At 41.6% G+C, this 13,927-nt stretch overlaps 1 protein-coding gene across 1 annotated transcript in view; it reads right to left on the bottom strand.

Annotated features, from left to right (window-relative positions):
- PCNX2 (pecanex 2) overlaps positions 1-13,927 on the bottom strand; it is a 109,696-nt gene that overhangs the window by 57,229 nt on the left and 38,540 nt on the right. Inside the window, exons 15-19 of the mRNA XM_083433868.1 lie at positions 12,996-13,106; positions 12,097-12,188; positions 7,990-8,099; positions 5,693-5,789; positions 952-1,044 (exon numbers count right to left, since the gene is read on the bottom strand). Of these exons, the coding sequence (XP_083289994.1) occupies positions 952-1,044; positions 5,693-5,789; positions 7,990-8,099; positions 12,097-12,188; positions 12,996-13,106 (503 nt within the window). The remainder of the gene's footprint in view (positions 1-951; positions 1,045-5,692; positions 5,790-7,989; positions 8,100-12,096; positions 12,189-12,995; positions 13,107-13,927) is intronic.

The raw sequence follows: 13,927 nt of genomic DNA, 5'->3' as shown, positions 1-13,927 counted from the left end.
ATATTTTTGTTCAAGAGAAGATAAAGGTTGCTGTAGTGTTTCACCCGCCTTTGCTAAACTTGTTCTCTGTGTGTGTGTGTGTGTGTGTGTGCGCGCGCACATGCTTTTTGTTTGTGTTTGTTTGGTTTTTTGCACATTCACAGCCTAAGGAGTCCGTTGTGCTGGGTCATAAAACACAGAAAGTGTCTTTTTTAACGGAATGCCAATAGAAAATCAGAATATGCCAGATACAAGGCTGAAGCGTAAGGAATGCTTCAGGCAGTATATAGAAATTGCTTCCATGATAAAAATGAATGGAAGTCAGAAAATAAGGGGTACAACAATTGGTTGACACGCTATGGCCAAGATGTGAAGATCACCTGAAATGGTTATGATCTTGGAGTGCATGACACTGTCACCTGGCCACTGCTAATAGTGGCACATAAACACTGCATACAATTGCTTTATTTGGACATAATGCTAGGAGATAAGCTAGCTGCATCTAGTGCAATAAGTTCCACTAGCACAACAGGACTTTCCCCCAATTCCTCCCTAGTGCCAAGGGCTCTAGGGAACCTCCTGTCCTTACACTGTGGCAGGCTTTTCTTGGCAAAAACCTTTCATTTCAACTCACGAAAGCCTGACTGTCACAGATATCCTATAGCTGGCAGGTTTTCTCAGTATTCTGAATGCTCATAAACTTTCCAAGGCATTACAGTAGCTCAGCCAATTTGTACCAGAGGCTTTGCGTCACCATGGCCAAAAAACATCTTAGTGCATCGCACCTCATATTTAAAAACTGGATTTTCATATGTGTGAAGTGATACAAAACTCCCAGTACCACTCACAAGCAAATATTCCTTCGTCTGCTAATGTGTCTTCCATAATGGCCTATAATGAGATCTCCTTGCTTTGAATAACAGAGACAATATCTTAGGAAATAATGTAGAAGAAAGGAATTATAATACCTACCCCTAATGACAAGAAAACAGTACTGGCACTGACTGCAAATGACAGCACAGCCGCCACGGAGCACACAATGAGATCTGATTTCAAGGTTTCCCTCTGTGAATATAATTTTAAAATGATCAAACTCAAGTTAAGACCAATTTGACTTGCTAAATGAAGCTACTCCATCTTCAGAAGTTGACAGTTGCAATGAAATTCACATCAGTCACTGCTCAAAGAAGGGGTTGCCAGCATGGCATCCACGCAGGCAGAGGCCTTCCCTGGCACCCACAGGGTCCCCTCCCCCCGCAACCCCACAGGCTGAAATGGGGCTTGAAAAAAGGCATTCTGCTGTAGCCAACATAATAGACTGCAGTGTTTGGTTGGTTGGTTGGTTGGGTGTGAGCCACCCACAACAGCTTCTCCAGTTTGCAAATGTGTCTTGGGACCCCAAAACTATGCCCATGGGTCACCCGAAAATGTTGACAAGCCCTGAATTAAAGCATTCCCCAGTTGCTGTTCAGGTAAAAATGTTGGCAAAGTATTGCTTTAGTTGCCTTTAACACAGGAAACTCTCTCTCTCTCTCTCTCTCTCACACACACACACACACACACACTCCACCTCTGAAATGCATGGGGATTGTACAGGAGCAGTGCTTAGTGGGTTGAGCGGAGTCAAACTAGGAGTTGGGGAGACCTGGGTGTGAATCCCCCAATCTGCCATAAAGTTCCCCTTGGCTAATCACTTTCTCTCAACTTAGCCTAAGGCTCAGGGTAACTGTTAGGATAAAGCTGCACAGCACGAATGAACCACTTATTTATTGCCTCCTTGGCTGAAGCTTTGCTGCTAAAGCATAACGTTATGTAATATAATAATAATACTATTTATATCAGCCCTCCAATGAGCATAGAGAAGTATAGCCACATCTAGTAATCTTGATGACAGTCGGGAAGAGCAACAGAAAATGCTAAACAAAAGGGCATAGCAATTGCATAGTCTCAAGAATTCAGTATACTCTGGCAGTGGAACGAATGGCCTCTATACTGTACATGTGTTAAGCCCAAAAGCAGAAAAACACACAAGCAACCCCCCCGCCCCCAAGGCATAAAAATAGTAGGTATGCCACCAACACCCTTGGAAACACCACCAAAGCCCACCAGTTAGGGTTTGCAACTACAACATTGTTTTCTCTCCCACTGGAGTCAAGGTTTATTGGATATGGTGCGATGCACATTTGCACTGAAATTAGTATCCACTGATGCGATCTGGATACACTATAGAACTGCACTGCATTACTGCATTGCATATTGTTGGTGAGAGGCATATTCTCATTTGCTTTACAAATCAGATAGTAATGCACATTCCCATCCATGGTGTTATGCCAATAGATATGCAAAACAGAATCCAACAGTGTGAATGCAGCAGGGTGACTATAGATTCAGCCCACTGTGTTTGGAATATGTATAACAGGAAGGGGGGAAAACCCCCAGTAAAAACGAGCCTGGTGGGATTTGGGTTGCGATTTTTGATAGTTTAGACTTTCGTCTAACCTTCTGCAAAGAAAATGCCAATTTCATACCACCCTGTCTCAACTCTGAGAGAACTATGCAATTCTTCTTTTTGCATTTAATTGTGGTTTGGTTTGTTTTTTGGTTTGTTTTTTTGGAGCTGTGATTCTCCACTACTGCTACAGTCCAGGAAGGAAGTTAGAGTTTGAATGTAACACATGAATACCCTTAGGCTGCTGGTTAATGCAGTAATCAACCATGTGGATGCCTATGAAATTAATTATAAAGCTAGGAAGTTCCATTCTCCAAGTTGAGTGGTTAATTAGCCAATGCAGCCGCCTTGTTGATTCCAGTCACCAAGGCTGACAATTGTTACAGTGCCATTCAAGCAACAAAAATGTAGCAAAGGTCACTGGAAAATGCAGTGCTAAATTATTGCTAATTTGGAGGGGAATCAGAGAGGCTTATTTTAAATAGTAAATCCCCCTAGATTCATCCTGAAGAGTGGACCAATTATCTTCAGCTCAAATGGTATTGATTTCAAGGTACCCAACTTAAAAATAAATATCATCCACATAATTCTATACTCCCTCTGTGTGTGCACACACAAACATGTGCATCACACGTTAGCTATTACATTCCTTATTACCAAACTGAAACCATCAGGCTAGATAGGCAGGAACACACATATGTTATATTACTTTTTCACATGCCAACTTCAATTCAACATTTAACAATATTACTTGATGCAGCTTGACTCTGCAAGCCACAAGGGACATAAATCCCACTTAAGGGAAGCTGTAACTTGTAAACCAAGTTATATTCAAGTGTGGTTGGGCACTGCAAAATATTGTTCAATTCACCATAGTCAACACTTAAGGGGATGCTTGATTTACAAATATCTTGAAGGTTGAATCTGGGTCTGAAGATGCCAGGGGAAGGAATATGCCTTTTCCAAGGTCTTTTCTGCAATCCCTGTCTGGTCCACAGTACCCAAGCAGAAGTGCAGGAAGTTGCCACGTGGACAGGACTTTGGAATAAATAGAAAAATCATTTCATGGACACAAAATGAGGCAACTGCTGTGACATGGGGATTTCTGCTAACTCTTGGATGCTAGTGTCAGTCCCATTAATGGTATCTATTACAAACTTAAGTAGAGGAGCAGGAATTGTGTCTGTAGCTGTTAGAGTTGTCAAGAAATGCCCTTTAATTAATTTCGGAGGAATCCAGGGCTGGTTCAAGAGTTTTTGCTACCTCAGGCAATGTAGCAACCACCTCCGCAGCTGAAAGCTGCTGTCAAGCTACTTTCGTACCTGAGGCAGAAAATCCCACAAGGCCTTCTCCCTACCTCTGGGAATAAATATTTCAATTTTTTACTTTACTTTCTTAATTACTTTAACTACCAATGTCAGCTACCTGAAGTGGCTATCTCGTGCTGCTTTGTGGTAGGGCTGCATCATCCATTAATTACATATTATATTATATTATATTATATTATATTATATTATATTATATTATATTATATTATATTATATTATATTATATTATATTACTTTTTAATTCACCTTTCACCAGACAGAACAGATCCAGGGCAAGTAACAGCATATAAAAACATTAACAATAGCACTATTTAAAACACACACAACACTACCTATAACCCCCAATCAATAATCTAGACAACACATTTTTATCCCTCAGGGGATAAAAGCGGAGGGTTCAGACCAGTAGCAGAAATGTAAACTGGAGAGGGGCAGGGCATGATGATGCTTGCTGTCCATTTGAGTGAAAGACTAAAAGCTATGGAAGAAGAAGGGACCTTTTTGGGTGCTAATGCTGTGAGCCCGGCTAGGTTCAGGTTGTATATATGTGTAAACAAGCCATATATCCTAAAGACACCAGAGTCTTGGCTATGCCTCATTTGTCCAAAGGGAAAACAAGCCCTGGCTGGGTTAAGGCACACCTACAACCCCTGGAATGTCACAGTGCTTGTGGCAATTGGGTTGGCGTGTAGCAGCATTCACCGAGTGAGTTTAAAGCAGATTGTAAGTTGACAAAAGAAGGGTATGAAGTGGGGGGGGGTGTCTATTATTGAAGTTAAAAAGAAACAAAGCAGGGGATGCAAAGTATCCTCAGGGGCCTTCAATTTTTATTAATACAGCAGTGGAGGGAAGCGACTTAACCTGTTGACACACCTGTTTTCTCCATCTAAAATCCTCCCCACTAATCTTAGTGTGGAAAAATATAGGTAAGAATATAGGATACTGTGCCAGACTAGCAAATTGGTCCCTCTAGCCTAGAACTAACTACTGTAGGAGTGGGGAACCTTTTTATTTGGGGGCCTGAGGGCGCTAAACCCTCCTAGCCAACTTTCCAGGGGCCTCCTCACATGTCACGCACACAAGGAGGGCAATGGCATGCTGCCAAAGCCCATCCCCTCCAATGCATCACCTGGTGCCTTAATAGCATTCTACTCATTTGAGAGCAAAGGTATGGGGGCTTTCTCTACTCCTGAAGGATTCTCATGTGATTTTGGGCCTTGCACTATTTCTACCCCCTGGTCTGCAATGAATGCTAGAGTTTCTTCAGGGTTTCAGATAGGGGTATTCCCCAGTGCTGCCTGGGACCTTCTGCATGCAAGCCTCTCTATCAGTAGCTATCTATGGTCTTTCTCCAATACAGGTACAGGTACCGACATTGTGCATGTGCTTTTTCCATAGTGAGCTAACAAAAGTTCTGGAGGAGCAATTTAGATTGCAGAAGTGGCACAGGAAGGGAAAGCTAAACCCCTTTCAGCCTTCACTGCTGTTCTGAGCAAAATCAGAGACCCAACACGACTGCTTTAAGGTTCTGTTTCTAATCAACACCCCGGATAATGCCTGTTTTAACCACGAGTGTCGTAGGCAGCTCCTGTTAATTTTCTCATGGAAGACATAATGATTTCCATTCACAGAAGATGCAATTTTGCAACACCCTCAGCACTGAAGAATCCCAGCGACTTCCGTCTACGTGCCAAAGGAGGAGAAGTTAAGAGCGAGGAAAGCAGCCTTGCCGTCCCTAAAGCCTTTCTTTCTTCCACTGTCATTCATCTGAAGCAATTCGCAGCTCTACCCCAGACTTGCTTCTCTGCTAGAGATTTAAATAATTTGACCAGACATCTTGACACTTTGTGTGTGAAATAATATCACAGCATGGTTGTGGGATTTCAGATGACGCCTTTGCATGGGCTCCCCATAAAAACAAAGAAACGAAACCTACCACTGACTCTCTCATCTTCTCGGGTAGCGGATCCGTTTGTGAATCTTCCAAATGTTGATGCAGAAAGTGAGGGAAATATTTACATTGAATAAGAGACCTGGTTTAAAAAACACACACAAAAAACCCCTCATTTAGGACATTTTCATATAACAGCTTGTAAATGAGCTATTTATAAGGCAAACTAGGCATTAGTGGCTATGTTTTCTAACTCGTCTGGGTAAAACAAGGGGAAGCCACTACAAAAATATGTGAGCCCCACCCAGTCTCTGATGCTCTACAGTGACCCATGACAGAAGATCATCACCACTCAACAGACCATCACATGGAGGTATTTCAGGATCTGGCTGAAGGTGACTGCTCATGACTAACAGGCCAACACTACAGGGCTGGTCTGGGTACAAGTATAGCTATTTTCTCCCTGCCCCGCCCCCCAACTGTGATTACCATCATACAAGGGGGAGAGCAGAGATGCAGCCATTGGGTTCCCATGTGCCTCATGCCACTGTTCCTGCAGCCCTCTGTGTGTCAGGGACAGAAAGTCAACAATGGTACCCACAAGGAGGTTGTATTTATTTATATTTATTAAATTTAGATACCACCCCTCATCACAAAATCACAGGGCAGATCACAAAATAAAATACAAGGTAAGAACACAAGTAAATAATTAAAACAATAACAACAAAGCAATACCCCCCCTTTCCCAAAGATACATTTAAAAGGTATTAATCAGCCAAAGACCTGGTTGAAGAGGAACGCTTTCAGCTGTTGCCTAAAAATATATAATGAAGGTGCAAGGAGAACCTCCCTGGGGAGAACCTTCCACAAATGAGGAGCCACTACAGAAAAGGCCCTTTCTTGTGTTGCCACCCTCCATTCTCACATGGAGAGGAACACGAAGAAGGGTCTCAGATGATGACCACAGAGTCTGGGATGGTTTATATGGGGAGAGGCAGACCTTCCACTCTGAGGTTCCCCATGAAATAAGAAACCTGGAAGATCAGGATTCTGCATTGTCTCGGGAGCCTATTCAGGTACAGCAGACTCTCCATGCAAGCATCCAGGCCATGAGACATAGTGGGATGCAAAGATGGGGTCTGTGCAGTAGGACCAACAGTTTCATCCCCACTCTCTTAATTGGGTATGTGGAGACTGAGCAAAAAGGAGTTAAATAAACACAACATAAGAGGCAAATAAGTATCATTTTCAAGGTGTGAGTTTGCCCCCACATCCTTAGCACCTACATTTTTTAAAAAACATTTTTTTGCACATATGCAAAATGCACTAGAGAAAATAACCTGAAAACAATTTGAGAATTGATTTAAGGGTTTTGCAAAATTATACTTAATGTTAGTGTTTCTTTTCTTTCAACCAGTCATAATTAAGAGGTTAAGAACTGCTGTATCAATGGGGGGCGGGAATGCTAATTTCAAATTTAGTTTTGTGTTCCAACTTCTTTTTCATCTTTATGGCACTGCATCTCATCTGAACATTTGCAATCCCTTGAATACCCTTTAATTTAGTTCAAAGTAATTTGGGGGAGGGAAGAGGATTATGCACTTTAATCGTGGTTAGTCCATGAATATTTGATGCTTTTTAAATATCTGAAATAAGTGTTTTAATCCCAAACAAGATATTTAAGAGCAGTTCGAACTGCAGAGATGTGATTAAAGGTATTAGAGGAGATTAGATACTGTACAAGGCAAGCAAGCAAAGATTTCAAGGACACAAAACTCCTCACTTAAAAGTAAAACGCAGGAGCTTCTTTTTTTGTAAATAAGCATGAATGAAAAGTGGGTACATTTTCAACAAGGGGAAACATGTTTGTACTTTTGGGGGAATTTTAAAGAGCTATAATGGGTGTTTATTCCATTCTTGTGCAAAATCCGTGAAGATTTGGGCTTCCCAGAGCATCACTGTGATCAGCGAGTCAAGACACCGTTTGTCAAGTCACATGTCATATAGATGCACTCTTAATGTCCCAACCCAGGATCTAGACAGCCCAGGATCTACACATCTAGACAGATTCCTAAAGACCTCCTAAAGAAAGAAGCCTGCTATTTTCCCCCCTCATAAAAATGTAAGAATTGACTTTCTGGATCTAACCAAAAATCAATCAAGCGCAATGGTTTGTAACCTCAAAGAACCCTCTCGCTTCTGGTTTTCCTGATGATTTTCCTCCCACAGGTATGCTCACCACACAGATCAAAGCCACATCATTCCATTTCTGTTAATTTTACAGGAGCATCAATATAAGCCATAGTGACAAAGATCTGTAAAAGGATTTGCTGATGACTTACATTAAAACAGACGGGTCGCTACTTTGCCTACTGAGATGGTATGAAAGGGCAACCAAAAGGCCGCAGAAAGCAGAGAACAATGCAGGAATGTGTTGAGCGTCCCACGGCTCCTGCAGGAGTAAATGAGGGTGGGGAAATGTCCTTAAATTCAACTGTAACACCACATATTAGAAGAATTACACTGTTAATTCTAATCTGGGAGAAGTTGTGATGTTTCCGACACACTGCATAATTATATAAACCACAATAGCATCCTTATATAAACCACAATAGCTTTTCAAATCAGCAGTTAGCAGCAAAAGAAACAAGGAAAACCACAGGAAGTCAGATGATTCTACCCGCCCACCCCACTGACCGACCACCGATTTCCTTCCTACAAACCTGCAGACCCAGAGGAACAATGAATACTTTATAGTGAATCCATCTCATTTCCCTTCCAGCACAATGACATGGAGTAGTCTTAAAACACTTAAAAGTGCAAAATAGTCGATAAAACAGCAGTGTCTTCCATCACTTGCTTAATATAGACAACTGCTGCCTTATGGGTTCTGTGAAATAACAATGCAAACCACACAGAAGCAGCTTCGCGTGGCAAACCACAGGTGTTATATAGCTCCCGCCATATTGCAGACAATTTCAATGACTCCATTGCAAAGCTAGAAATGAAAGAAATTGGCGGGAACTGTATAGGGAGCTGCCTCACACCCATTGAAAGCTGAAGGGAGCAGCCTCCCTTGGTGGCATTTCACACTTATGGCCATTGCTTGCACATCTAGTAAAATTGGGCCTAATTATGCCAGCATTCTGTGGTCCATTGTTGTATAGGCAAGCAATGCCTATCTTTCTCCTTCTGCTTTGAGGTCCAGATGTTTCTCTGTTGCCACTCTAATAATAGTTTCATAAATTTAAGGTGCTTTTAGAAGTTATTTTATTGTTTTATCACTTGTGTGACTGACAGCCAGTTTCCTTTGGGAGGGAGGGTGGGTTATATAATTTAATATATAAATAAAAGAATACAATAAGACTCAGTACATATTCAAAACCAAGTTGCTAAGGAAAACCATGAAAAAATATCACAATCGTATTCATTTTGACATTTGTGAGTATCATATCACTCATAATAGATAGTAAAACTTGAAAGCTATTTCATCTTTCGAATAGCTGTAGGAAAGACTCCAAAGTTTTCTAATTTAAAGAACTTTTATCAATTTGCAGCCTGTCTCCAAAACTGCCTCACATATTCTGAAGTATTTGTAAATACAGATCATGTTTTTCTCTCTACTCTATGAACAGAATGTAATAGAATCATGGTTTTCTTTTAAACGTGCTTCTGTGGATATCAAGTCATGTTTTAAAAATCTACGGAGAATTCTAGCTGTTTGAAGATTACCTTTACGTTGTAGAGTTTGCCGCTCAGAAATGTTAATTAAGACAAATTAGTCAAAGTTATGGGTGTGTGGATTAAGTTACTGGTACTAAAAAGTGGGCCTCACAAAGCACTTCATGCCTCATTAATATAATCAATGGGTGTGAGAGAATTTAAATATCCAAATTCCACCTGTTAAGAAAGCCTTGAACAGTAATTAGCTACAGGAGCCTGTAAATCAATTTTGTACTTCAATGCGCCTTAGAACATATGCACAGAATGCACACCGGTACATGTACGGCCACTAAGCGTGCCTAAAAGCAGGAATAGCAAATCAGTTTCCAGTGTAGACTTACTGTAAAATGGCATGAATAATAAACATTTGCAAACTAGGAATAACCATAACCAGGAGGATACAGAGGAATTATTTGAATGGTATCGGTGACTTCATGGGGTATCATCTTAACTCCATGTTGGATCATGCCACAAATAAGCCTACTTCCCCTTGATTTGGGGGGCTTATTTTGAGAGAGTCAAAAGCTAAGGAACAGCCCAAGTTAAAACTGGAATGGGGTCCTATTAGGTAGTTGATGGACAGTGCTGGTCATCTCCTGGTAGATCCTGCAACAAAGGTGGTAGCTAGGCCTTCCTTTGGATTCAGGGGGTAGGCAGGTTTGAGTCTCCACCTTACTACTTATTCCTTCACAGACAGCACAACTCCCATCTGACAACTTTGATGCAAGTCATTGCCTTCTGAAGCCAGGCAGTTATCCAAAAAGTCTTTCAGTGCTTCCGAGGGAAATGCAAACTCAGGGGCTGGAGCACAGAACAGTGACAGAGAAGAAACGCTGCATGAGGAAGGTTCCAGCTTCAGTCCAATCCCATTTCAATACACGCACTGAAAGAGGTGGCCATTATAAAGAAGGCATTTCAAAAAGGATAATTGACAAGAGAGGAGAAGAAGAAGAAGAAGAAGAAGAAGAGGGGTAGTAGTAGTAGTAGTAGTAGTAGTTTGGATTTGACATCCCGCTTTATCGCTACCCTAAGGAGTCTCAAAGCAGCTAACATTCTCCTTTCCCTTCCTCCCCCACAACAAACACTCTGTGAGGTGAGTGGGGCTGAGAGACTTCAAAGAAGTGTGACTAGCCCAAGGGCACCCAGCAGCTGCATGTGGAGGAGGGGAGACGCAAACCCGGCTCACCAGATTGCGAGTCCACCGCTCTTAACCACTACACCACACTGGAGAGGATGTGATGTTGACTTGTATTGAGGTTGTAGTCACCTAAGTTGCATGCACGCCACACATTTAAAGCACATCCCCCTCCCCAATAATCCTGGGAACTGCATGAAATTGTGTTTTGTGTGCTTTAAACACATTGGGTTTTACATTTCACAAGTAGCAAAATGCTATATGACAAGGGATGTGTATGTGTGTGCACGCACGCCCAAATATATATTAATCCTTCTGTTCCACATCTGCTTGGTTCATTTATTATTATTTATTTTGTTTATTTGTTTGTTATTATTACAATTTATCGCCTGTCCTTTACCCGAAGTTTCCCAAGGTGAGTTACAACAATTAAAACACATTCAAAATGTTTCCTTCTTATTTATCATTTTTCAGTTCTCTATGACCACTTGCACTGATCAACAGGACAAGCAATCTCTGTGCGGAGAAAGTGTTTGTGTGTGTGTGTGTGTGTGTGTGTGTGTGTGTGTGTTTCTTATTATATTCTATCTATGCAGACCACAAGCAAAGCAGGAGGGAAAGCACTATGAAATCTGAGTGCCCTTTCTACTGAATTTGGAGTGTGCACCACTCCACTAAAAGAATGCCCGGAAATGGAAATGAAAGTCATTTTTAGAAAGGAAATCAGGCTCACGTAGGCCTTCACTTCACACACCATAAAGAGGTATGAAAATTCCAAATCCAGAGTGGACTAAGGTTAGAAGGTGAAATAAGTAGTATCATTTTTGCATGCCTAATTTTTCTGCTTTAGGAGTATCTTCAAAAAGAACAGAGTTATAAAAATTCAAATGAGGCATAATTTTCCTGTGTGAACAGAAAGTCTGCAGTTAATATGTGTAATTTGAAGGAGATATCTTGTAAATCTTTTGCAGCGCACTCCAACTTCAGGGTAGCATTATGAGCACATTTCAAAGCAGTATGAAGTCGAGCCTATGGGCAAGATTGCTTATCTACAAAGCCACCTGCCTGCTGTAATTTAGTTGATTGTGCTGTGAAGAGATGTGCAAATGGCAGAACGTGTTTAAAAGGATTGTCCTTAACGCTATTTACCAAAGGCGATTTGGAAGTTCAGCTAACCCTCGGAAAGTACAAAACTATACAAAGCAACTGATTAATGTGTTAGCATTAAGATTTTCGTTCTCTCCTCCATAATCGCATACAATATTTCCCAGCTCCTTCCACTTTAAATTCTCCTTTTTCAGTTTTCACAAGAGAAGCTCCACTTGCACAGTGGCCTTCCTTCCACATTTATGTTCCACAAACGTAAGTTATGATGCAGGGTCTCCTTGTTGAAGCATATATGCACAATACACCAAGTTTCACAAACTCCCCCCCCCCCTTTTTTTTTTTTGCAAGTAGGGAAAATATTGCAAATCTGAGCATTATCTATACATTATCTATAGGTCTGTAGACAGAAGAAAACAGAGAAACTGAGACTGGAACCACAGTAGCAGCTGCCCTGCTTTGCCACCAGAATCACTCCCCTTCTTACCTTTACTGCATTGAAACAGAATGCGTACAGGACAATCACAACTATGAAGCTCCGAGAAATACTGTACAGCGAAGAAATCATCCCGGCAGCAGCTGAAATACAAAAATCAAAACGCACTGCTTCCTCTCTGGATATAGCTGTTATGGCGCAAATTAAAATATGTCATGGATAGCTCAGTTGGTTAGAGCGTGGCACTGATAATGCGAAGGTTGCAAGTTCAATTCCCACATTGGACAGCTGCATATTTTTGCATTGAAGGGTCAGACCAGATGATCCTCAGGGTCCCTTCTAACTCTACAATTCTATGATTCTTTGACAGATTCCTGCCAATTATGACAAGGGTTTTGCCCAAGTCAAAAAAATTGAATATGTTATTGGACGTGGAGAGACCAAAATGACAACCTGAAGCATTACTAATTCAACACATATCAAAGTGATTGCTGAACAGGACATGGCTGTGGGCAGCCTCAGGCAGCTCCGCCAGACCACAGTGCCTGCCCACAAAAGCGAGACCTGTGATGGGATAGTAAAACAGCTGAAGAGGAGAGGCATGGAGAGGCTAGAGGAAGAACCATGATTGAGGAGAAAGGCCCTGTTTAACATCACTTCTCCCCGATCTCATAGAAACTCACTAAGGCTGCTGTAGGTTGGAACTAGGTGTGTTTAGTGCACCTGACTGGTTGCTCAATGGGACACAGATGCAAGGAAGTGCCACCAGACCCCAGTGTCCCAAGCCCTTCCATGGATGGATGGGTGGGTGGGTGGGTGGCTGCAGCCAGCATTGCTACCAAAGAGGCAACACCAAAGGTTTTCTGGTCGCCATATTTATCCGTGTTGATGATCATGAAGAGAGAGAGTTGTTGCGTGCAGGCATTATCTACACAATATAAGTTACTTACCAGAACCTCCAAACAGCAGCATATCAATTTGTTCAAGGAGATATATGCAGAAAGTGTTGATTTGTGGGAAAAGGCCAAGAAGGGAAATGGCAGGAAAGCAAAATAAAAATCCTGAAATTAAACATGCAGAGAGGCAGAAAATTAGATTATTGCCTGCACCTGGAAAAAAAATTATGTCATAAGAGTACAAAATCAAGAAAGGGATTTGGGGAAACTGTTGGGACTCCACTGAAGCTGTTACCTACACATTCCTCCTTTGTTGCTGTTGTTATTATCTTATTGAGTTGCCACATGAAAAGGCTATAATATAAATGTATTGAATATCGTTATGTGAAACTGTAATAATTCCTTATCTATGGTCTAAATAAAAATACAATTTGGTGAAGAAACGATTACACCCTCGTGAACTCTGGAGACTGCCTTGAGCTTATTCCCTACACTATGTGGTCAACATCCTAGTGGACTAGTACAGAGCTCGAAAAGTAGAAGCTTTTTAGTGTCAAGATGCAACAAAATGATTGGATGTTTAGGTAGACATATAAGAGGAACAACTTGTTCAGGAGCGGTTGGCCCATGGATATAAGACTAGATACAGAGCTGATGACCAATTAGTGCAAATGTGAGGTGCATATGTGACTGCAATGCCAGTATACATTGAGAAAACTATCCTTCCCATGAGCTATTGCAAGGCCTTATGGGGTGGAGCACACCAGAAGTGGGAAGACCTCCCTCCATCTCCTCTCCTTGCTGCTCCCAGAACACCAGTTGAAGAAAAGAAGTTGAGGGTTAAGGGTTGAGATATTTGGAGAAGCATCTTGGTTGGTTTATGAGCCAATCTGACACAAGCCAGAGAGAAACCGCTCATCTCGTTTCCAATTTAAAACATGTAGCAGGCAGAAGGGACCATCTTGTGTCAGGATAGCATGTAAACT

This window comes from Podarcis tiliguerta (assembly GCF_965153285.1).
Source record: "Podarcis tiliguerta genome assembly, chromosome: 3".
NCBI lineage: Eukaryota > Metazoa > Chordata > Lepidosauria > Squamata > Lacertidae > Podarcis > Podarcis tiliguerta.
Note: the sequence above shows the minus strand (reverse complement) of the source record. Positions and strands in the feature narration are given on the sequence as shown.